The sequence below is a fragment of the Sinohyriopsis cumingii genome, chromosome 8 (genome assembly GCF_028554795.1).
Source record: "Sinohyriopsis cumingii isolate HCF-2022 chromosome 8, ASM2855479v2, whole genome shotgun sequence".
Classification (NCBI taxonomy): Eukaryota; Metazoa; Mollusca; class Bivalvia; order Unionida; family Unionidae; genus Sinohyriopsis; species Sinohyriopsis cumingii.
Window position 1 is genome coordinate 95,230,250 of NC_142968.1, and position 26,780 is coordinate 95,257,029.

At 35.0% G+C, this 26,780-nt stretch overlaps 1 protein-coding gene across 1 annotated transcript in view; it reads right to left on the reverse strand.

Annotated features, from left to right (window-relative positions):
* The window catches only part of LOC149794172 (lysophosphatidic acid phosphatase type 6-like), a 68,636-nt gene that overhangs the window by 31,934 nt on the left and 9,922 nt on the right, over positions 1 to 26,780 (reverse strand). Inside the window, exons 2-6 of the mRNA XM_089968277.1 lie at positions 22,644 to 22,778; positions 14,766 to 14,896; positions 8,722 to 8,813; positions 6,609 to 6,767; positions 3,822 to 3,892 (exon numbers count right to left, since the gene is read on the reverse strand). Coding sequence (XP_089824403.1) covers positions 3,822 to 3,892; positions 6,609 to 6,767; positions 8,722 to 8,813; positions 14,766 to 14,896; positions 22,644 to 22,778 — 588 coding nt within the window. The remainder of the gene's footprint in view (positions 1 to 3,821; positions 3,893 to 6,608; positions 6,768 to 8,721; positions 8,814 to 14,765; positions 14,897 to 22,643; positions 22,779 to 26,780) is intronic.

Below are 26,780 nucleotides of genomic sequence, written 5' to 3' on the forward strand. Positions count from 1 at the left end.
ACATACATTAAAAAAGTTCACTATGATCTACATTTCATTTATTAATTAAATTAATTGGTAAACTTTAAATCTGAACTAGTTTATATATCTACCTGACAAAGAACAGCATTTCACAGGTGTTTCATAAGTAGAAATAAAATCAAAATTATATAGAAAAAATATTTAGATCCCATATTATAGAGATACATAAACCCTATAATTTGTATATATTATATAACATTATTACAACACCAAATAACATTACAAAGGACATAATAATATTCTGTATTGCAAAGGCATAATGACTGAAGCACCCAAATATTTTTCTCTAAACAATACAATCTTACATTTGTCCTCATTCCAAATTAAATGAAATAAAAACCTAGGGTTATAAAAGACAGAACTTCCTTTATTCATTTCATAGATTTCAATGTGTAAAAGTAAATATTTCAGTAAATCATATTTCCCCCAAATTATTTACCAATTACATTAATGTTAGAGAAATAAACTTCACTGCCTTACAAATCCAGCAGTATCAGTTGAAAGACGAGAAACTACCAATCACCTCCTTTTACCCCCACTAGGTGATTAATCATCAACTTATTGTTTACAAGCGTAAGCTGAGCAATGCGTCAAAGAGGATGCTCAAATCAATAATTAGGTTTGGGAGGGTTTAACAATAATCTGATTGGCTAAGTATAATGAGAAAAACATAATTTACCAATTTTTTAAAAACAATTCAGTGAATATACTCTCATATTATCAAGACAAGGTCACATAACATGGGACAAAAAGCACCCTGTTAAGGAAGGAACAACTTTTTCTTACAAGCAAAAGCTAATGAGAAATCCAATAAAAGTGCTAAATCTATTCCCATGCGGAGGTTGTGCTGGCATAAAATGTGTCTGGGCTGCAGCAAACGGGTATTCAGCAGTTTAAATTCTCATGACACTAGATCATGGAGATAAATGGATGCCCCAAAAATGGCCAAGTAAATTCTGGTGCCCTTTTTGACAAGGAATGTCAGCGTATTGAGTCTGTGGAGAGTATATCTGATCTGGACTGCTATAATCTTCTCCTATTGTCCAAAGAAAACCAGCTTAGAAATTCTCAGAGCAGAATGCATAAGACAGATGATTTGTTTAAGGAGACATTACCAGGATCACCATCCTTCAGAGTTGATCATTTCAACAACGAAAGTCACTCATTTGCCACTTACCAAACTCAACCCCTGCAACCTCCAGCTAAAACAAGTTGGCACACAAACAAACCATAATGTCTGATTTGGGTTTCTTCAAAGGAATTCCTTACAATAGCCAATGACTGTCATCGCACTGAGGAAGAACTCCTTTATCTCATGACTGAAACATGAGGATCTAGTTGACTGAAAAATGGACACTACTAGCCAAGATTGGCATCTGCATAGGGTGCATAAAAAAGGTGGCCTGGATGAATAAAATCTACTGCTACATTTAGTGGACCAAAGTTTTGCAGAAAATTTCCAACAAAAACCCACTTCCCATTTGGAGATTGAAACTATGAGTTCAATAATCCGTGCAATATGCATGAAGGAAAGAAATGGTTAAAAATAACATACTCAGATGGATGAATAGTTGGGAAGGGATAAGATCTATTTCCTGTAGTAAAACTTAATTTACCATGTGTTTCTGAAGGACACTGTCCAGTTAAAAAGAAGTAACTGTTGATGAAGAGGTCAGGAACAAGCTCTCAACATGCCTTCATAATGCCCATAAGCAGAAATTCAGGCTGAAAGACAGAGTGCAACATTGCAAGAAACTGGCATGAAGTTGGATGGTTACGGACATGAAAATAGGCAACAGTTAGTTTGAGACTGATCACAAACTCATACCCCTTCAAGGAAGGACAAATTAATCACAACATTTTGATCTTGAAGTTTGGTGCCGATATGTATCTGCTGACCTGGCTGGGATCTGTCACTAGTTAGAGTTTGCTTTTAGTACCAGCATAAGCCTTCAATAAAATTCCCAACAGTTTGGTTTGCAAAACCTCTACACCAATCATTTGGAAAGTAATGAATCAATCTCCTCTATTAAAATCTCCACCTTCAAAGGATCAGTTGGAAGTTCATTCATTGTAGGAAAACTCACAAAAAGGGAGGGGTCAGAGAAGCAAAATCTAAAGATCCTCTGAAACAAAATGGATCTCCCATCATGGAGAGGTCTGGCTCCAACCTGAAGATTATCAGCAGATGGTGGGCTTGGTAATGTCAGTGGCAGTTGTCAGGAGGCTTGGGAAAAGAGAAACCTTGAAACTAACTCCATCCTTTCCACGGCAGGATCAAAGTAGGTGGGCAGATCAAAATTTTCCCTGTGTTAACTATGAACTTTATTCTCATCTGACAAAAACTCCATGTCCTTATCCCCCAACAAACCATGAGGCAAGGAAGTAGTGCAGGCTAGTATCTCTCTACTGGATATGGCAGTAATGTCAGACCTACTAGAAGTGCTAGAGTCCAAGTAACCAACAATATTATGTTGCACTGGGACAGAAGACTAAGAGAAAGCTAGTAGTTGGCAAAATGACTATACAGGTTATACTGATCACAATATGGTTCTGTGTATCCTGGGATTGTTGGCCAGTCTACAATATGGTTCTGTGTATCATGGGATTGTTGGTCAGTATACAATATGGTTCTGTGTATCATGGGATTGTTGGCCAGTATACAATATGGTTCTGTGTATCATGGGATTGTTGGCCAGTATACAATATGGTCCTTCAATAGAAACAATCTCAGAACACTTTGTGGTATGCACAGACCATCAGAAAGCTGGACTAGAACACTGGCAACCTGAATGGCAGCATGTGGCAATGACATATTGTAACAAAATCACTTTCACACTTTATGTACCCTGTCTTACTGGCCCTAAGGACATGTATGGGCATATGGAGGAACTTCTGGCCATGGGGTTGCCAAACTTTGGAATAGCAATTTCCATGCAAATTATAACCAGTATTTGATAGACATTAGAAAACAGTGGGACAAAAAATGTCTTAAAAATGTCTCTGTCCCTCCATCTCCTGAATCAACCTCCTCATGCATGACTATCCACGCACTAGACTGGTGTAACACAGATTTATCGACACCACCGAATTGTTTCTCACCAGCTGTCCAAATGTTGACTTTGTATTCCTATTTCTTGCCTTCAGATTCTTACATGGGACCAATTACAAAGTCCATTCTGATAAAGAGAAAAATAAAACACTGTATGGTGCATTTTATGTACATTTAGAACAATCAAGACAGGTGTCATGATCAGTCTCAATGACCTTGAACATTTTGAATTCTGCACATTCATTTACATTGTTTTCTCAAAAGTTAAAAATACTAGAAAAGCCAATATATGCAGTACAAAAATACAATCCACATGTATAGATGATGTTACATAAGAACCTGTCAGCTCACCAAAATTAAGTCCACCAACCCCAAAACATATGCAGGTCTACCCAGGGACAGCTTCATGCACAATATTTTACCACACTTTTTTATGGATGGATTTATGGAATAAAGATCTTGCAGAATTCTGACAGGCAATGAAGGATGATGTTTACCATGCCACTGTAAAGCCATGAACTGGTAAACAACCAGCTGATGGTTAGCTGCCTAGGAGTGGTAAGATGAGGTAATTGGTAAGAGTTTGTTCCCTTTGTCCATATTGCATATAGAAAGTAAAGACCACAATTGTGTCTCTTCCAGGATAGCTGGATTCGAGAAAGTAGCAGAATTTACTTCCCTAATGTTAATGTATTTGATAGAGAAATAGGTATTCATATAAGACGATCTATATATCTTGCTTTCTTACTTTTCTAGCAACTATATCATCCCTGGCATAAATAAAATCAAGTTTCTTTCCACCATTTGTTGAATCTAATCCTGAAAATACAAATGGTAATGTCAATAAACAATGATGACAAAATGTTATTTCTCTCTATTCTTATATATTTATTCTTACCTGTATTGCAATTACGTTTTTAAAGAGCACTACTGACCATATCACATCATTCAATCAATTCAAGGCGATCAGAATTTTGTTACAGAAATTAATGTTTCAATAATCCATACTCACAAAAAGTAATAATTTTCTGTAAAATATTTCATTTATACAAAAATTAGCAAAAGAAACTTAAGAACATTCTTTATCATGAACATTTACAAAATACAAATGAGATTACTGATCAACACAGTCTTAGGCAAAAGATGATGATGATGATAATGATAATGATGATGCAGGTGAACAGCTGATGGAAATGAAACAGAACTGTGGTACACCACAGTTCAAAATTAAAACAGGAATAGTGTGGCAGTTACAACAAAATACAGCAAATAATGTAGAATATTTTTTACAAAACAGAACCGTAACAAATTTATTGAGGTTGACACCAGTCCTGACAGAATATCACGTGTTTTGCCATTCACTGAACAAGTAGCAATAACAAGATTTTCAAGATGGTTGCAATGTCAGCAATATAGGATATCAGATCAGCAAACTAGACCTTGAGATGAACGTGTTATTTTTTAGTGGCAATCCTCCAAGTAGTTTAGGAGGAGTGGTCATAACAAGGCAATCCTCCAAGTAGGAGGAGTGGTGATAACAAAGCAATCCTCCAAGTAGTTTAGGAGGAGTGGTGATAACAAGGCAATCCTCCAAGTAGGTTAGGAGGAGTGGTGATAACAAGGCAATCCTCCAAGTAGGTTAGGAGGAGTGGTGATAACAAGGCAATCCTCCATGTAGGTTAGGAGTGGTGATAACAAGGCAATCCTCCAAGTAGGTTAGGAGGAGTGGTGATAACAAGGCAATCCTCCAAGTAGGTTAGGAGGAGTGGTGATAACAAGGCAATCCTCCATGTAGGTTAGGAGTGGTGATAACAAGGCAATCCTCCAAGTAGGTTAGGAGGAGTGGTGATAACAAGGCAATCTTCCAAGTAGGTTAGGAGGAGTGGTGATAACAAGGCAATCCTCCAAGTAGTTTAGGAGGAGTGGTGATAACAACACAATCCTCCAAGTAGTTTAGGAGGAGTGGTGATAACAAGGCAATCCTCCAAGTAGTTTAGGAGGAGTGGTGATAACAACACAATCCTCCAAGTAGTTTAGGAGGAGTGGTGATAACAAGGCAATCCTCCAAGTAGGTTAGGAGGAGTGGTCATAACAAGGCAATCCTCCAAGCAGTTTAGGAGGAGTGGTCATAACAAGGCAATCCTCCAAGTAGTTTAGGAGAAATGGCCATAACAAGGCAATCCTCCAAGTAGGTTAGGAGGAGTGATCATAACAATGCATGGTTATAGAATTACAAGATAAGACCATTTCTATGTTTTAACTGCTGTGTGTCAGAACAATCTCCAATATTCCTGAGCAATACAATTTTCAAACTGATGATTTGCAAAATGTTTATGTTACTGGATGTCTATGGCACACCATTTGCATTTAGGACCAACTAGATATCATAAAAAGTCTCTTGGTGAAAATCCTATACTGATGTGACCATCAGTTATGACGGAATAATTATTAGAGTTTAAAGATGGCCATCTTGATGGCATCATTTGTTGACATGACCATCCATTCATCAGATGTAGCAATAACAAGATTTTCAAGATGGCCACTGTAGTAGCCAGTAATAATGTCCAAGTTGAATGATCTTCATTTAAGACAAACTAGACATCACAAGAAGTCATTTGGGAAAACCACTTGACATGACATTATATTCAGAAGGATTAGCAACAGCAAGATTTTTAAGATAGCCATTGTGGCAGCCATACTGGAGAGCAAGATTTTCTAAATGGCTGCCACTTTGGCCACATGACTTCTGATCAGCATCATTTTCATTTAGGACCAACCAGACATCATAAGAAGTCTTTCAAAGAAAACCCCATGCTGATATAACCATCCATTCACAAGGAGTAGTGATAAGATTTTCAAGATTACCACTGTGGCAGCCATACTGGATGTCTCAGCAGCATAATTTTCATTAAGGACTTACTGTGTATGCAAAGTTTCATGGCAATCTTCAGCTGAGGAGTAGCAATAGCAAACCTGTACTAACAGTTAGGCAGACATTAGATGACAGATGACTGACAACAGGCCAACCCATAAGCTCTTATGGATATGTCCTGTGGAGCAAAAAACCTATGCCAATGCAACCATCAGTTCAAAAGGAATAGCAATGACAACAATTTTCAAGATGGCCACCATGGCAGACATTGGATTTAAGATTAGGACCATTTTCATTAAAAGCCAACTAGTCATCATTAGAAATCTTTTCATTCTGGAGTAGAAGTGATATTTTAAGATGGTTATCCAGAGGGTACTATTTTTATTAAAGGTCATCTAGACCTTGGGATGAATGCATGTGCATTCATTACACATACTTAAATAATATCATATGTGTATCATCAATTTAGAGATGGTGCATTAGAAATTGCATATCATGATATCATATAGTACTGGCAGTCAGCTGCCAATATGAACCCTACTGTGTAATGTCTTAAATGCAACTTGAAGAAGAAACATGAGAAGAATTATATGTTCCTTCCACATTCATGATGGAAAATAACAACTGTACACAAGAGAAATAACAGACAGAGTACACATTTACCTATATTCTTTTCTACAAGTAACCTATCCCTCTTTATCTCTGGAAGGTCACCCCAATATACTAGAGCATCATGGGTAATTTGATGAAGGACATGACAGTCACTGGTCTGTGGAATCAGGAAATCTGTATTCAAGTTATCTACATACAGCTTTAATGGCTCTGTAAAATAAAGGATAGATGAAATGTAAGCTCTTTTTTAGAACAATCATAAGTACTTTTGTTGAATTATCCATGAAAATATATAAGTTCTTCTTTCATATTTGTTTTCAATAATGTTATAAATACAGAAAAATCATCTTAATTACAAAAACAGGAAAACCACAAATGCTATTATAAGAGCTTAAAAGCAATGCAAGTTGTGCCTACACTTTGAAGAACTCTTCATCATGCATCTACATATTGGCAAGTTAAATAACAGGCAGTGACTGAGAAACTGTGTTCAGCCTAAAATGTAATGTAGGTAACTGAAAGAAAAAAAAGGTTAATGTGATACAATTTTATCTGAAGAAAGTACCACTCTGTGTGTTTCATATATTATCAAGTTACATGCCTCTACTGGCTAGTGTTTAAAGAAATGAGCATAGTGCAAAACTTCATGTAGATCACCGGATAATGAAACACAGAACAAAATGTCCTAAATTTGTCAGAAATGGTCTCCTAAACAGCTGGCCCAAGATGAGCTGCTGCATCAATGGTAGACCCAACAAGATGAGATTTGATTCTTTGAGGGAATAAAAGATGATTTTCAAGGCACATTCTCCAAGGGGACAGACCTGGTGACATGTTTTAAAAATCAGATTCGTTTTAGTTCACAAGAAATCCAAGGCACAAGCACCAGTCAAACAATGGATTTCATGTCTTCATCTTGAATATAATTCCCCTACCATTTTTTTCATGTAACTGAACCAAGTATCTGATAGTTGTGGATGCAGAGGTAACTCCAAAGTGTTCGGTCCATAATTCTTGTGAAGAACCGGGGACTGATATTCAGACCCAACTGGAGCACTTTTAATTATTAATTGTTTTAATGTATCACCTCATTGTGCACTGCAGGAATTGTATGGAAGACGTGTATTGGAATATGAAGGTACATATCTTGAATATCTAATATGATGGAGACATCTCACTCATACTTGGTGGTGAGAAACTGTCTGTTTTAATATTTTAAATCATGGCCCCAGAGTGGAAAGATTGAGAGATCCTAGATGTATAAAATGCTCAAGTATGGCATTGGGATTTGGCATGGCTCCAAGAATCGTCTGGAGTAAAATCCTGGAGAGTTTACATTTTGAACAAGCTCTACTGCCAATTTCCTGAGGAGGTTGTCTATTTCTTGCTGCAGAATGCCAGCCCTGAATAGGCCACATGGCTCATCTGTAGCAAAGGCAGCCCTAAAAGTGGGGAAGGACGCTGACTGTGATGTGATAACAAGGGCAGCATTAGCACAGCATCAAGGATCCTGATGTGGAGAGTACTGGGATAGAAGCGATCCCATAACCCTGCCTTTTTTTGTAGGGCAATAGCATAATCTTGCTCTACTATACAGCCTGCTGAGCTAAAAAGGCATATAAAACAAATATAGTGCCAAAATAGGTCAACATTTTCCATACAAGTTCTTTTTTTAAACCCAAATTTTTTAAATATTTATACTAACTTTTTTCCTGCTCTAAAAATAAATCAATGAATTAATGAATTTTCAGTGCAGGCATGACTATTCTGAAATGATGTACCTATAAAATTTCAAAATGTACACACACAAAAATAAAAAGTTATCACTTTAATAATTTACATATGAAGGTCAAAAAGTGAAAATGGGCATGCAGTACTATGAATCTTATAAAAGATGCAATAATGCCCAGCGATGTACTCCAATCCACACAAAAAAGATCCCTATAATTAAGATGATCCAAAATAAAGCACTGCATGTTCTTCACACTCACCCTAAAAAAGCACATTCTTAATTTATAAATGGGAGGATCAATGAGAAAAATCAAGGAAAGATATCTCTTTCAAGTTTTTAATGCAAGAAGTGCAAAATGGAACCTTAATGACACTATTATAATATGATTTACAGTATATGCTCATGAAAAAATAACATGGGAATTATATTTACCCTGTAGACTATTCAACTGCTTACTGCCATACATTCCAGCTAAAACACATCTGGCTGATGTTCTTGTCCTCTTTATGTTGGTGGACCTTACACTGCAAAATAAAAATAATTACCATGTACAAACGCTACTCTATAATCATCAGTTCAGTGTAAAATCTGATATTTATAAAATGAAATTAAACCTTTATCAGCTTACTACAGCTATCGTTTTTAATTTCAATAAAACCATTCTTCACCTGGAAAAGATATTTGATGGACTTTGAAAGTCATTTTTTTTTACATACACCACACTGTCAAATACTAAAAGTCAATTCTGGACTCTGTGTGCTGAGGTTATGATAGTACAATGGGAACATTGCTGAGGTTATGATAGTACAGAGGGAACATGCTGAGGTTATGATAGTACAGAGGAAACATACTGAGGTTATGATAGTACAGTGGGGAACATTGCTGAGGTTATGATAGTACAGTGGGAACATGCTGAGGTTATGATAGTACAGTGGGGAACATGCTGAGGTTATGATAGTACAGAGGAAACATACTGAGGTTATGATAGTACAGTGAGAACATTGCTGAGGTTATGATAGTACAGAGGAAACATGCTGAGGTTATGATAGTACAGTGGGGAACATTGCTGAGGTTATGATAGTACAGAAGGAACATGCTGAGGTTATGATAGTACAGTAGGGAACATTGCTGAGGTTATGATAGTACAGAGGAAACATGCTGAGCTGGAAGAGGCAAGAAACCCTTTAAAAAATGTAGGGAATTATTACTGAGAATGATAATGAGCAGGGTGATTCACTAATATACACCTACCAATCTGGAATTTTGTAACCTGAATAAAGCATGCAGAGAAATACAGATATACATGGATCAGTGAATCTTATAAGGTTACCTGACATTTAACATTGTAAATATTTATCCATCTTACCTTTATATACGAAGGGGTCAATGTAAACAAGTTTTACAGAAAAAGATGTACCTGTCATTGACTGAGTAGTTTTCATAATTGGAGTTGTTGTGGGTTTGTGTGAACAGAGGTGTATTCTTCCCCATGTCACACTGAAAAATTCAGTTCCAAGAACCAACACAACAATTACCATTTTCAAACTGCATGGCCGTATGCAAATGTGATATATATTTTGAAGAAGTCTGAAACCAATCATGTACACGTTTTTTTCCTGTGTTAATGCCGGATTTATTTCGTTGTACAGTGTGAGCCATAAAAACCAATGTTTAAGCTAGTGGTAAAATATAATGCCAAAAAGGTATTGCTTTTTGCACCTCAAGGTGAAATACTGTTTAAACACAGTAAAATATTTTTCTTACAATCAATTTTGCACCTTAGCTAATAAGATTAAACTCAACTTACTTTTACATCCACCAATTGTTCACCTCAACTTGATTCATACTCATAGTGTTCAACACTACCATTTGACTCCAGGCAATGTTTGTGCCTATTGATTGATCCCATTTTTCAAGACTGTATTTTAACAAATGATGCACACAACAAAAGCATAACTTGAAATGTGTCAAAACACAGATAATAGATCTAGCATCAGCACCATCTCACCACTGCCATCTTCATCTTGGCTCAAAACCTGCACTCCTAACAGTGCCAGCCAAGCAAGGTTATACTTCATTATAAACTCAAATGCTCAAGCAGATACAAGCTAAATAGTGCCTATTTACTTAACACCTCATTCTCCCCTATCCCTGGCAAACCCAAACACACTCATCATATTGTGGAAACAATGCCACTAAGCAAGATAATGAAAATCCAAGCTGTGATAGCCAAGACCCCACATCTTTACATTTTTACAGGTAGGCAGAATCTAAGTAGTGCCTAAATATATAACACCTCTACCAGCTCTAGCTCTCTCCCCAAGACCATGCAGATCTAGATGACATGCTTCTTTCAAGCATAACGCAACTCACAGTTTACAGTGCCAAGGAATATTATGTATTAAGTGACTTTTTTTATTTATGATCAGTGATAGTAACATATATGTGCACGTGTGTATTTGGATGTTTGTGTGCATATATATATGTATGTATGTATATATATATATATATATATATATATATATATATATATATGTATACATATATATATATTACACAATTCAATCAATACTTATGTCTCTAAAAATGGCAGTATTTCCTGCAACACTGAATAAAACAAAGCTGAGGCTTATGACAATAGAGGATAAACAAAAATAGATCTATAACTCAATACAAGTAAAATGAATTCAACACTTCAAATCTTCAAGTGAAATGTTAAGGACATTCTCAGTTTTTTACTGTGTCAGAAGTGATGGCATCACAATTAACTGCCATCAGTAGTGATGGTATCATAATTAATTGCCATCAGTAGTGATGGTATCATAATTAATTGCCATCAGTAGTGATGGTATCATAATTAATTGCCGTCAATAGTGATGGTATCATAATTAATTGTCATCAGTAGTGATGGTATCATAATTAATTGCCATCAGTAGTGATGGTATCATAATTAATTGCCATCAGTAGTGATGGTATCATAATTAATTGCCGTCACTAGTGATGGCATCATAATTAATTGCCATCAGTAGTGATGGTATCATAATTAATTGCCGTCACTAGTGATGGTATCATAATTAATTGCCATCAGTAGTGATGGTATCATAATTAATTGCCATCACTAGTGATGGCATCATAATTAATTGCCATCAGTAGTGATGGTATCATAATTAATTGCCATCAATAGTGATGGTATCATAATTAATTGTTTTCATTAGTGATGTTATCATAATTAATCACTGTCAGTAGTGATGGTATCATAATTAATTGTTGTCAGTAGTGATGGTATCATAATTAATTGTTGTCAGTAGTGATGGTATCATACTTAATTATTGTCAGTAGTGATGGTATCATAATTAATCACTGTCAGTAGTGATGGTATCATTAATTGCCATCAGTAGTGATGGTATCATTAATTACCATCAGTAGTGATGGTATCATAGTTAACTGCCATCAGTAGTGATGGTATCATAATTAATTGCCATCAGTAGTGATGATATCATAATTAATCGGTCAGTAGTGATGGTATCATAATTAATTGCCATCAGCAGTGACGGTATCATAATTAATTGAAATCAGTAGTGATGGTATCATAGTTATTTGCCATCAGTAGTGATGGTATCATAATTAATCGCTGTCAGTAGTGATGGTATCATACTTAATTTTGTCAGTAGCAATGGTATCATAATTAATTGCCATCAGCAGTGACGGTATCATAATTAATTGAAATCAGTAGTGATGGTATCATAATTAATTGCCATCAGTAGTGACGGTATCATAATTAATTGAAATCAGTAGTGATGATATCATAATTAATCGGTCAGTAGTGATGGTATCATAATTAATTGCCATCAGCAGTGACGGTATCATAATTAATTGAAATCAGTAGTGATGGTATCATAATTAATTGCCATCAGTAGTGATGATATCATAATTAATTGCCGTCAGTAGTGATGGTATCATACTTAATTGTTGTCAATAGTGATGGTATCATAATTAATTGTTGTCAGTAGTGATGGTATCATACTTAATTGTTGTCAATAGTGATGGTATCATAATTAATTGCCATCAGTAGTGATGGTATCATAGTTAATTGTTGTCAGTAGTGATGGTATCATAATTAATTGCCATCAGTAGTGATGATATCATAATTAATTGCCGTCAGTAGTGATGGTATCATACTTAATTGTTGTCAGTAGTGATGGTATCATAATTAATTGCCATCAGTAGTGATGGTATCATAGTTAATTGTTGTCAGTAGTGATGGTATCATAATTAATTGCCATCAGTAGTGATGGTATCATAGTTATTTGCCATCAGTAGTGATGGTATCATAATTAATCGCTGTCAGTAGTGATGGTATCATACTTAATTTTGTCAGTAGTGATGGTATCATAATTAATTGCCATCAGTAGTGATGGTATCATAATTAATTGCCGTCAGTAGTGATGGTATCATACTTAATTGTTGTCAGTAGTGATGGTATCATAATTAATTGCCATCAGTAGTGATGATATCATAATTAATTGCCATCAGTAGTGATGGTATCATAATTAATTGCCATCAGTAGTGATGGTATCATAATTAATTGCCATCAGTAGTGATGATATCATACTTAATTATTGTCAGTAGTGATGGTATCATAATTAATCACTGTCAGTAGTGATGGTATCATAATTAATTGCCATCAGTAGTGAAGATATCATAATTAATTGCCATCAGTAGTGATGGTATCATAATTAATTGCCATCAGTAGTGATGGTATCATAATTAATTGCCATCAGCAGTGATGGTATCATAGTTAATTGCCATCAGTTGTGATGATATCATACTTAATTGTTGTCAGTAGTGATGGTATCATAATTAATCACTGTCAGTAGTGATGGTATCATAATTAATTACCATCAGTAGTGAAGATATCATAATTAATTGCCATCAATAGTGAAGATATCATAATTAATTGCCATCAGTAGTGATGGTATCATAATTAATTGCCATCAGTAGTGATGGTGTCATAATTAATTGTTTCTCCTTAAGTGGAAATGATGTATGTGTAGTGCAAAATGGCAAAAGTTGTAAAAAGAAATCACCAATCTAATTTTCCTAACTTTTTTCCCCCATTAATGTAGATCGGTTTTATTTTTGGAATATAATACCTTGAATTCCTACAAAGTATTGCTAGCAACTGGTCTTATCCCATCCCAATACAATTACGTGCAAAGTTGTAGATCACTGGGCACATGGACCAATAAACTGTGTAATCATGATTACAAATATCAGCATGGCTTTGCATATATACACTGTTCACCAATTTTAGGCATGTGCACACAAAGCGTGCATCCAAGAATGAACAGTAAATAATGGTCACATACCCAAAATTAGAAAGTTGTTAAAAAGTTCAGCTGAAACATACATCATTAAGAAAACAAAACAATGGAAGCAAACTATGTGCAGGATTGTTAAAATTCTGGTGCGTATTTTTTTAAATTTGAAAATGCAACACAGTACAAAGTAAAAACACAAAGGCAAGCACTCAGGCACTGAACTTCTGCCAGTAAATGAAACATGCAGAACTATTTTGATGGACAGATCTTCAGGAAGTAGAACAACGATAAAACATCACAAACTGATATGATAACACATTATGACTGGGAATTTGTTCTGTGTATTAAGTAATGTTTGTAGAATGTATGCTATGATACCACTTGAACGTAAGAAATGCACAAGATAACAAAACTGCTTTAAAATATAGAAAATATTGTTGTATTAGTGGATTTTATTCATGGCAATACCATAACAAATATGGCTAAAACTTTTTTCTTATGTCAGTAACAAACGGTATCTTGTACAGGTAAAATGAAAGATGACTGACATCTTAAAGGACATATAAAAGAGGAACCACTCAAATCTATACCCTAAGTATTTTTATTCTTCGCAACTTCGGCACAAAAATCAGGTACTTTACTCTGGCCTCTTTAGCACTGATTAGCCACTGAATATTCTTGCTAATGGATAGACCAACATTGGATGATGTACAACAAAACAACAGACCATCCCAATAAACTCTTCTGGTCTATTACCAGTATGGTTAAAACATGAAGAACAATATATAACAAAGGCAAAGTGACTTACAGTATGTGCTAAAAATATTTAACCTGACATATTTACATCAGTGCTTCAACTACAAAGGATTGGAGCTGGGTATGAAAGACGGTTACTTTGCCAAAATGGGACATTATTATTGTGAAGGGTTTACCTTTAAACAATTTGGAAGTCTGGTACTGGAAAACTGATGTGTATGGTGGGCAAAAAAGATACACACAATTGTACACTATTGCACAATTTTTATCAGATATTTCAGTCATCTAAACATGGGCTATAACTATGGGTATGAACAGAAAGTAGATGTTTGGCACCGGGTGGAGTGGTCTACCCTCCATTTCTAGCTGGATCTGTTCATCTATATATGCTATACTTACTATATTTCTGCAGGATTATATTCAGGACTAAGGAGCTTTGCTTTGTTCATGTATTCTCTCTTCAACTCTTTACCAAATAGGTACATTTGTTCCTGTCCCAAGGGAGTTAACATTCCAACATTAACTCCACCCTGAAGTTTCATGAAAAGAAGGGAAAAGAATACTTTACAAACAAAGTCACTGATAAGAATTTGCTATAATCATCTATATCATAATGTTAAAGTACTTTCTATTATGACATCATATTTAAAAATATGTAATGTCAGAATGTTATGCATATTTAATTGGGATTGTTAGTTTATCTTGTTTTTTTTCTTCATTTTATTACATGCTATTGATAATCTGACATTGTCTGTTGGACCTGACCTTGTCCAAAATCAAGTTCATTTTCTACCTGACCTGAATCACTGATTTTGGTTTTGTAATAAACTTATTAATCTCAATCTTAGTCTGGAACTTTGTAAATTCCCCACAAATTGCCAGTTCAACATGTTCTTTACTACATTTTATATTATAATTTTACCAAGAGGCTTCTAATTATAACTAAGATTTTATCTTATAAACATTTGCAGCCTTCCAGAAGGAAACTTTCATTAGGAAATAGTTTCTTTTAGAAAATGATAATTGTGACCTGTGGTCAGGTAGAGGACTATATAATTTTGTTTTTCTGTAATTAATTGTTTGTGCTTTAAGACCTTAGCAGAATCAACTGTTGTATCCTGTAGCTCATTTGGTCCATAACTGATTTTTCTCACCCATGCGACAGAAAAATGTAGCTGTTTTGCTAATTATACTTTTCTTATCTCAATCTAATCATCTCAGACCAGTCGTCTCAGTCAAGGTGTCCACACGCTCACAATTACTTTAAAAAATAGAAACCCTTGCTGTCTTCTGCTGTGCCTGAACAGTTGTTCTAAAATCAAACAACAACAAAAACAAATATATAACAAAAACATAGCAACTTAGGGGTCAATCTATCTTTGAGAACACACCATACAAAATCATCTCGAGAGAGTCAAAATCACAAGCATATGATGTCAAGCTTTTTGGTATTATGCTAGTTCGTTCCACACAGCATGGTCAGTTTTATCCTATATGCAGGCCTAGCTCAGTATATTTTCAGGTCAGCGTCATTAAATGTAACTAAAGCTACTAAATAGTTTTAAATATTTTGTGTGAAACATATTATATACTGTTAGCTACATTTAATGATGCTCACCTGAAAATTGACTGTGCTACAGATAGGATAAAATTCTCAATGCTGTGTGAAATGAACTATGACAGAAAACACTGATCCATGCACATAGACTAAAGACCTATTCACTTCATGGCCTTCCAACTCTCTTAACAACTACAGAAAACTTAGTAACAGCCAGAAATTATTATATAAAACCAGTATTTTTCTAATTTTGTTAAGCATCACCACTGTGCCCCAGTTGAATATAAAATATACCTACAAAATTAATGACAAATAATGCACTTACCAGCCAGAAAGAATCATTTATCCGTCAACACATTAATCCATAAGAAAATTTCACTGTAGCACTTGCCGTATTTCCAAGACAGAAGTTTTTTTTCTTCAAACAATCAGTGAACTTGAAAGTTTAGCACATGGTTATCCGCCAGTTTCTGTATTTGATGGTCTTTCATGCACAGGGGTAATTTTACAATCAATATCAAGAACAACACGACACAGATCACTAATTACCCATGAATAATCTAATGCAACATGTTACTCTTCGGTACAGCTTGTACTAAGTATAACAACAGTAAAGCTGAGTACCCAGTATCATTTCATTTACAATATAATATTTCAAAATTGGAACTGAAGAAAATGAAACAGTTTCTTGTAATAAATATGAATTATTTATTGTCAATTTCATATCACATCCATATATTAAATGTGATAATACCTCATTACTATGCAACGTTTTATTTTGCCATTTTTCTTTGCTCAAACATATAAACTGTGTACTTTGGATGCAACAGTCACACCACAGCCCTCATTAACATATTTGTATTAATGAGCAACATGTAAACATTTGCACGAGAATTATATTACACCAGTGAAGAGTTTTTTTACTTAAAGGAAAACAATGGGTGAGAAAAATAATATACATTGGGGTTTGGACTGAGACAAGTAAATCCCAGTTGTGGGGTTACACTGCCTCTCCACCAGGCAAGCCTCGTGGGGAAACAAATAATGTAATCCCTTGACTGGGATTTCCTTGTCTTTGTCCAAACACCAACATAGATTCTATATATTATTATTAATGCACTGGAAATACAAAGTGGTCATCAAAAATAATATTTCTGAAAATAGATATTTGAATACTTGAATTTTGAGTAAAATGTTGAATAAATATATATTCCTGGATTGTTATACTGTGATTCAACAAAAGCCTGTTGCACACTGCCATTACACGGGCCTTCACAGGCACATCAACACTTTCAGCATTGGATTTAATTTGGATTTCCACTAAAGTTTATGCAAAACATTAATCAATAGGATTTGTGTCTGTAATTCAGTATTATTTGGGATTTAATTCATTATACCACAAGTTCTTTTTTTGTAAATTTTCACTTTGTATTTTAGGGAAATAAATTGTTTGTAGAACTTAACAAAACTTGTTGCTTCTCACTCTTATCTATTATTTATTTTAAGACCACAGAATTGTAATATGAAGCATCCAATTAAATTTCTAACTTAAACAATGCTATTTTCAAATGAACTAAAAGTTTCTTTTCCAAGATGTGCAACTCATCCAGACTAAATTTAAGGCACACCTCTTTAAAAATCAGCAATCATGTGAAAATCACAATTTGCAATGAGCCTAACAAGGTCTGTAAGCTTTATAAATATTAAACAACTCAATCTACATTTGAAAGCTCAAGGACCAAAACTGAGTTGGTAAGGTTATGCAATGGCAGTTACATAGTTTTTAGTATCTGCTGGTAATATCTGAACTATTACATGCAGTTTTAATGCATACAACATTATGCAGTAACATGACTACTGTTGCTCTGATGATAATGAAAGCAAATAATTTTAAGTTTCATCTTTATTCATTAAAAGTTTTTATCATACAAACATTTATTGAATCAAAAACTGCATGCAGTGTATTCAAAGATACAGTTCACGTATAAAATAAATACACCTTAACCTGAAAAATACCCCCTTACAAAAAAGGCAGATAGAATTCCTACATCATGTGAAAATTCTGGAGAAATCAGTTCTATTCATTGATACAGATTTAATATAAAACTACTCCTTAACAAATTGTACCATTTAAAAAATGACAGTGGAAATCTGCCTTTGGTGTGAAATTCCTGTAAAAAAAAACAATTGTTCTATTGAAAATACAAGTCCACTATTTTGTTTAAGCATAAATAAAATCTTACATTCATGTTCCATCCAAAGGAATATCTAAAAATAAATAGTGTTGTTGCCACGGCTAACTAAGTCAAAAAGAGCATATTCTATTTATAAAATAATGAAGGAACTGAATGGCATTTTTTAAAGCAGACTCACCATCCATCAACTTTAAGCTGAAAATACAACATAATGGTAAACAACAACACAATTACTCATTCTATTACTATCATCAACAAGTATTTCAGTTATCTGTCTTCGACTTTTCCTTACTTTAACCAGGAAGCACATGTGGGGCCTATTCTGGTGAAATAATCATGTCAGCTATTACCTGACATTTTGCCCAAGTATGTTTAGAAAAATAAGTTCCCAAAGCCTTGCCTGAGTTAGCGTCTTTACTCCCATTATCTAAATGCTGTTTAGACTCTAGGTCTAAAACTATGTAACAGAAAGAAGCAAAACCAATAAGTTTAATATCAACAAATACCCTATCTCCCTAAGTAAGAAAGTAAAAATGTAAGAGATATTTACAGTATTGTGACTTAAATGCCACTAAACTGCAGTTGTTTTCTGAGACAAGTTGCAAGAGTTGTTTTCTGAGACAAGTTGCAGGAGTTGTTTTCTGAGATAAGTTTTAACAAAACAGAATTATTTTAAGTATATTTATGCGGACCTTAACTGTTTTATTTCAAAAGACAAGGTGTTCAAAAAAATGCATGATAAGTCAAATACGTACATACAATGCTGTTTGTGGAGTTAAATCTAGGATTCATGTATTCCAAAGAGGGCAATTTTATTTCTTGCTCAGAATCAACAATCTAAACAGGTTCTGAAATTATGCACATAAAAGCCACTGAGTGACAAGTTTACAGGTAGAAAAATAAATAAAAATACCATATAAAATCTTGTCCAAATGTAACATTTCAGCTTTATAGCTACAAAGTTGTAATCATGGATGGCAGATTTACAAGGTAGTAGTAGGTAGTTAAAATGCCAAAATCTAAACAAGTGAAAGATCACATGAAATCATTAATGGATGGAAACAAATTTCAGTGGTTGAAATCAAGATCAATGGGACATGAATATACATTTTGCCATTCCTGTAAAGTCAGCTTTAAAGTGTACTCCCCAAATTCAACCCAGCTAGCAACAATCTTGAGCAGTTTTGGCAGGCACTCAGAAACTCAACCTGCAGGCTGGAAACAATTTAACCTAACTGATTTGTAATATAATTGCTACATTCCAATGCAGACATTTTCTATCCTGAGATAAATCAGGATCCAGCAATAAGATCAACAATTTGTAAGGCAACATGTTACTCTGAAAGGACTGATGTGCTGAGATGTACATATTAATTACATACAGAAAAAGGAAATTTGTTAAATAGTTGTCATTTTTATCTTTTTGCATACTAAAAATCAGGTCCATGAAAATCCTTTGGTTTGAACTCAAATCTCCTGAATAGATTTTGCTAAACAATATATATGATTTTCATTAGAATAAAATGAACATTATGGCCTTTTCTCAGCGAATTTGAATCTGGGCAATATTTAACACATTAACCCCTAGCGACGACTTAACAGGGCAGGAGGTAGTAGCCTACTGCCGAGCTCTGTAACGTCATGGTCATGCAAGATACACTAAAGTGGGTGGTATTATAGAAAGGTAGGCAGATGTAGCTCTACAATGATACCAAATAATCTGGAATATCTAGTTGAACTACAAAAAACAGATTAAAAAAACTCATTTTGTGGACCCTACTTTTTTTAACCCAAAATTCACCCGTGGTCGGAATCCAATTTTGTGTCCATATTTTAGACTTTTTGGTCTCAGATCTAAAGCAAACCGGTATGAACTGGAAACAGACAGATAAGCCTTTGCAAAAGGTAGGATAAGATGGGCATTTGGAATAAAGAGTGGTCTCAATACAAAAATAATGGCTCCGTTTAGCACCAAAAATATAATTTAAAAACTTTTACCCTTCTGCTCATGCGCGAGTCAAATAGCCAATGAAAACCATGTTTCTAACACAACTAGGCAGTATGTTAGTGAAAGATGACCGGGGATTTGGTGTTTTCGAGTCTATTCAGAAATAGCTTTCAAAATGTGTTTCCAACTCAATTTTCAGGCAAAAATGACAAAAAGCTCCAGGGGTTAATGTGTTAAAGAAATGATTAAGAAAAATCCAATTTAATAGAATCTCACATAGCTTTGACCTTTAAAAGGGTAATTTTTCTGGTGGTACATACTATCATACTCTTTCACTGACCATTACATCGCTAATTTATGTCAGTCAGTAATGTACAGAAATTCCTGAGTAATCTGTTATAACTTACATGGCATTAACAACAGGTTTTCATTATCTTAATACATTAATTTGCTTTTACAAAATGGTTTTATGTCAAATATTATTGGTGAATAATACAAAAATGTATTTTTATTACGGACCCCTTTACAAGGCTGATCTGGTGTGAAAAAAGGATATTCAATCTGTGATTCTGTGTTGCATACCTAAATTCCACATCGTACATATAAGACTGGAACTACTTTACAACTTGAAATATTAAATAACAGTCCACTTATAAAATATCTGGAATTATTTATTGCTATACATTTTAAATTATTAAAAAATGCCAATACACAGTTGTAAGTTTAAGAAATGCAGTCATATTTCATTAAATTTGATGCTTTTGTCATTGCATTTTACAGTATGTATGCCAGGAAATTTGAGTTTGATGAGGTGGACAAAAACGTCTTTGAAAAAATGCTTGACGATGAGTTCTCAGATGAAACTGGTGAGCACAGCATACATGAGAGAGAGAGAGACAGAGAGAGAGGGAGTGTGTGTGTGTGTGTGTGAATTGGCTTTTTAACGTAGCTTTAAAAATTTTTCAGTCATATCGCTACAATGTCTGCAGTGTGGCAGATTATAGTGATGTTAGCACTGGGGCGTCATGCTGCAGACATGTAGCATGATGTCCCACCCAGTCACATTATCCTGACACCAGGCCAACCAGTCATAACACTAACCTCTCAATACTGAACGCCAAGCGAGGAAGCTGTTAGTACCATTTTTTGTAAGTCTTTGATATGACTCGGCCGGGGATCGAACCCATGGCTACAACATTTGATATTCAGATGAGTTTGCTAATTGCCACAAAGTACTGAATTCTGGGCACAATGACCTTAAACAAAAGGTTTAAGAAATCAGAAGAAGAAACAAAAAATTTGAACTATGCACACCATTCCAAGCTGCAGTACTTATGACAATGAGAAGAGATATTCCACAATGGAAATCATAAATAAAACAAAACCACCCAAAACATCACTTCAGCTTCCGAGTTTCAAAACTTTGGTCTATGGCATTTTTATTTTTTGATACAATTTTTAAGGAGCAAGTTTTAAGTGTAGGGTCTTTCAATTTGTCTAATAATATTACTGTGGAATTTAGTAAATCATAAGATAAAACTGACAAACATCTGCAACATAAAGGCTGACGTATCACAGAGAGCAGCAGCTGTTATGAATGTGATGCAAAGACAGAGTTACATCTTGTTAAACTACTGTTGTTAAGACTTTTTCATTTCCTGAAACATGCTGGGAATTGTAGGTTTGTTTAAATTTTAAATTCTTGCTACTGTTCAAGTAGAAAACAAAAAGAAGAAAACAGAATAATATTGTTGAGAATTTTCTTTAAAAAAAATATCCAAATGATTCTTAAAGATCTAGTCCGCATTTGCTAAGACTTTGACTCTTTGTTTAAAATAAATGCTTAAATGATCACTTTAAGTTCACTGCAATCAATAATTTCTTGTAATGAAAATATATAAATAGTTTGTAAGTACTGTATACTAATAGTGTAGCCAGTAAATTATTGGCTTCAGTATCAACACTTTCTATTTTTATCAATAGGATCCTGAAAGTCTTTAACAGTATCAGCTATAGCGTAAGTGTAATCATCCCACCTTAGTTACAGCTTTTAGACTGCAGTTTATACAACAGTTACACAGAGTAAATTCATGTCCTATAAGGGGTTAGCAATTTAATTTTCAGGGTGGTGGGTAGGACCATGATTTTCTTTGAGCTGAAATAATTTCTTTACTTATTTTCAAGATAATTAATATCTTTTTTCCAAATAATATCACAGATATAATTTGGTGTTATTTAGCTAAAAATCAAATCAAAATATTTTTGGAACATCTGACAGAAAGAAATTAAACAATGTCTCAGGCCCCTGCCCTAGACCATTTAATTGTTGGTCCCTAATAAAATTGTGGTATACTGTGGTATACATTGCGGTATACTGTGGTATACATTGCGGTATACTGTGGTATACAGTGGTATGCATTGTGGCATGTTCAGAAACACAGTGGTATAAAGCATTACAAAATATTCTGCAGTACCCTGAGCTCTAATTTCCAATGCAAGATTATTATTTGTCAATGGAGTACTTAATTTGGAACAAGACTATATTTCTGATAGGGCTTTTCCCTGTCTTTTCTCACCTTCAATTTTGGCTTTTTATCACCTTGTTCATCATAGGCTGAATGTGTCTTTGGTCTCCCATCTAGACTGAGTTCATCATACTTAAAAATGGTATGTGCTACATCAAAAGAAAATTGATCCTTGGTGTAATTTGCCTGAAAGTAGAAAATAGGTCTGTAAAGAAAGAATGACCTACAGAGAACCTGCAGTATATAACCACTTATAAATCTAGTCCAACTGCAACAGATCTGGGTCTATGCAATCTGTTAGGAGCAAACACTAGAACAAACAGGCCCTAATCTACTGGTACATTAAGTGTCAACAGATCAGAATCTATGCTGACTGAAGCTTGACTCGACTTGAAAACTAGTACACATGGTTGTTCTTTTGCATGCATTTAATTCTCATAGTTATGTAATAGCACCTTCAGGATTCATTTTCTTGAACTCAAACATTTTTGAAAGAAAAACAACAGCTGACAGCTGGTCAACACTGCCATGAAATTCTTGCATTCGCATATTTGACAAAAAATTTTAAAAAGTATTACTGAGTGCTTAGATCCAGTATTGCCTTCACTAACTGATGTTATTAATTCCTCTCTCTTATCCGCCATTGTAAAGCCTCTGCTGAAGAAACCAACACTAGACCATAACGATTTAAAGAACTACTGCCCAGTTTCTAATCTCCCATTCATTTCAAACATCTTAGAAAAGGTTGTTCTATCCCAGCTTGTATCTCATCTAAATTCAAACAAGTCTTTTTAGCAATGTACAATCTGCATATTGCCCGTGCCACAGTACTGAAACTACTCTTCTAACAGTAGTTAATGACATTCTCTCTCCGTTGGATAGCGGAAAGATTACAGTCATGATGACTTGATTTGTCTGCAGCATTTGACAAAATAAACCATGATATATTACTTCACCGTCTCCAGCATGTATTTGGCATTCATGATACAACCTTACTGTGGTTCAAGTCCTACTTGGTCAACAGGACACAAATTGTATCTGCAAATGGAATACACTCCAGCCCAGTTGATCTATGTTGTGGTGTTCCACAGGGGTCTGTTCTTGGACCTGTTCTCTTCATTCTGTACACTCGGCCGCTCTCAAGTGTCATAGATCATCATCCAGTGTCTCACTAATTGTACGCTGATGACACCCAAATATACAAATCTAGCCACCCAACTGAAGTTGATGCTACCATCCAAGGTGTAGAGAGGTGCATTTCTAATGTGAAATCATGGATGACTTGTAACAAGCTGCAGATGAATGATGATAAAACTGAGGCCATTTTGATCACAACACAAAGACTTTCTCATTCACATCCTTTACCTCAAACAATAAATATCAGCAACGCCAACATTAAATTCACACAATCAGTACGAAACCTAGGTGTTACTCTGGACAGTACTCTCACATTGCACCAACATGTCATGAACATATGCAAGGCTGCATATCCTGAGCTGAGAAGCATCAGCTCAATTCGCACATATATTTCAGTTGATGCCACCAAAATACTTGTGTGTTCATTAGTAAATCAAGACTGGACTATTGTATTGTTGTTGTTGTTCTAGGGTTTAACGCCATTTTTCAGCACAAGATAGGCTATACATGGCGGCCAGTATAACTGGTGGAGGAAGAACCCTGGAAAACCCAGGGAAGAACCACCGACCCACGAGAAGCTACTGGCAGGCTTTCCCACGTACCCACGCTAGCCGAGCCTTGGACTCGAACACACGCAGACAGAGGTGAGATGGCAGTGATCTGGAACGGTAAGCGCTTTAGACCACTCGGCCACTCGGGGCCCCTGGGCTATTGTAACTCAATTCTGTCTGGTTCATCTCAATATCTACTCCAGAAACTTCAAAAAGTTCAAAACACAGCTGCTCGGATCATACTTAGAGTACCACGATCAGAGCACACCTCCCCGCCGCTCTGTACCCTACACTGGCTATCCATTCGATCCAGAATCAAACACAAAATTTGATCTCTGTGCTACATTTCACTGTCGGACTCTAGTCCAACATACCTATCTGACCTCACCCATGTGTACACACCAGCAAGATACTTACGCTCCTCTTCTGACAATCATATACTCATTATTCCCACTATGAAAACAAAGTCATATGGACAGCGTTCTTTTGCATACCAGGGCCCAGCAACATGGAATGAATTGCCCACTGAACTTAGACACAAAGACACAGTGATCACATTCAAGAGGGCTCTCAAAACTCACTTATTTCGACTGCAAGAACAAACTTAAAGACCTAATAATGTTTCCTACCTGAAATATTCTCAGCATGTTTTTTTACTTTTTAATGTTTTTCTAATTTCATGTTGCTTGTTTTTGTATTATTATTATGTTTCTTATCTTATAGGTGTTGTCTTATGTTGTAAAGTGCTTAAAGCTTCTAAAGATTAGGCGCTATACAAAGTCCTCATTATTATTATTATTATTATTATTATTATTATGTATTGAAATTTTAGGTATTGGAATTTTATACATTGAGAAATTGTGACACATACAAAATTAATCTACAAGTATATCAACAAAGAACTATAACTTATAAGGTATGTTCCAGCTGAATCAGTGGCTGACACAACACCTGCTGACATATTTTTGCTTGACAGTGGGTTAAAAATTCAACCATCTTATCAATAGCTACATTACATTTTTAATTTAAATGTACCAGAACAATTTGATGCATGGCCAAAATAAAACCACAAAAAATGGACATAACTGAAACACAGTGAATATTTATATATCTCCCAATTTATAGTCAAACTGATTATGTAATGAAACCCTCCCTTTCTTGTCACAAAAAATAATGAGGACTGTAAAGATCGTTTTTTTTGGCTAGCCCCCCCCCCGCCCGTAACAATCGGGTTTGAAATTACAAATGGATGAATTAAATTACAAAGTTTTGTGTATTTGTTATATCCTTAAGACTTTTAATTTTAAAATTGGAAGGGTGGAGTGTGTGTAAATTGCCAAGGGGTTTGTCAAATATTACAGTATAGCATCAAGTACAAGCTGCAGAACAGTACTGTTCTATAAAGACCAGATTATTTTTTTTAATCCAGGCTGAACTGTGATAATCTTCATTTGATTTACAATACGTGTATATGATACAATGATTATTTCATTTATTATGCATAATCTAAAAATGAATGTTTAACGATTTCAAGCATACGTACTTACTTGCAACCAGAAGGCAAAAAGCAGTTTCACTTGATTTTTTTTGACAAGTTAAAATTACAGCTAGTTCAGTGCTGAGTGTTAAAAACAAAGAAAATTAGAAAACACAATTTCAGAAACTATTTTATGTATCTGGAGAAATTTCAGAGTGGGTGAGGTACTTCATTTATAATCTAAGTCTAAACAGCAAGACTACAGTATGTGTCAGCACAATGTTCTTATTAAAGGGTTTGTGAATATTGGTGTTGGGATTATGATATTGTTGTTGCTCTTGTTGTAGGGTTTAATGCCATTTTTCAGCACACGATAGGCTATGCATGGCGGCCAGTATTAATGGTGGAGGAACCCAGGAAAACCCTGGAAAGAACCACCGACCCACGAGAAGCTACTGGCAAGCTTTTTCACATACCCACATTAGCTGAATCCGAGACTCGAACCAACGCAGACAGAGGTGAAATCGCAGTGATCCGTAACGGAGAGCGCTTTAGACCACTCGGCCACTCAGGCCTGGGTGTTGGGATTAGGTTTAGTACTGATTTCCAGTAGCACAATAGTAGATACTCCGATAGGTAGCAGTCATAGGAGCCTAGAGAACCAGCAAAAGGTCACTGCTTTCAAAATACACATTTCACATTTTATTAACAAATTCTTGATGCAGTTTTTTTTGGGTAGGAGATTCCTATCAGTCCATGTTGGTATACTTAAAGTCATTCCTGTTTCAACTTCATATTTTATCATTCTTTTAAATTAGGTTCACAATCACAACTGAAACGTATACCAGACAGACCCATGCCTAACTGTATAACAACTCACCGTTTTATCGATAAAACATGTGGATCATGCTACACAAATCTGTACTGGAAGTATAACGTCAGATCAAACATCATTGGAATGGATGTCTTATACTGTTGTATTAATGCTGTCGGGGAGGGGGGAAACACATTATACTTATTTCA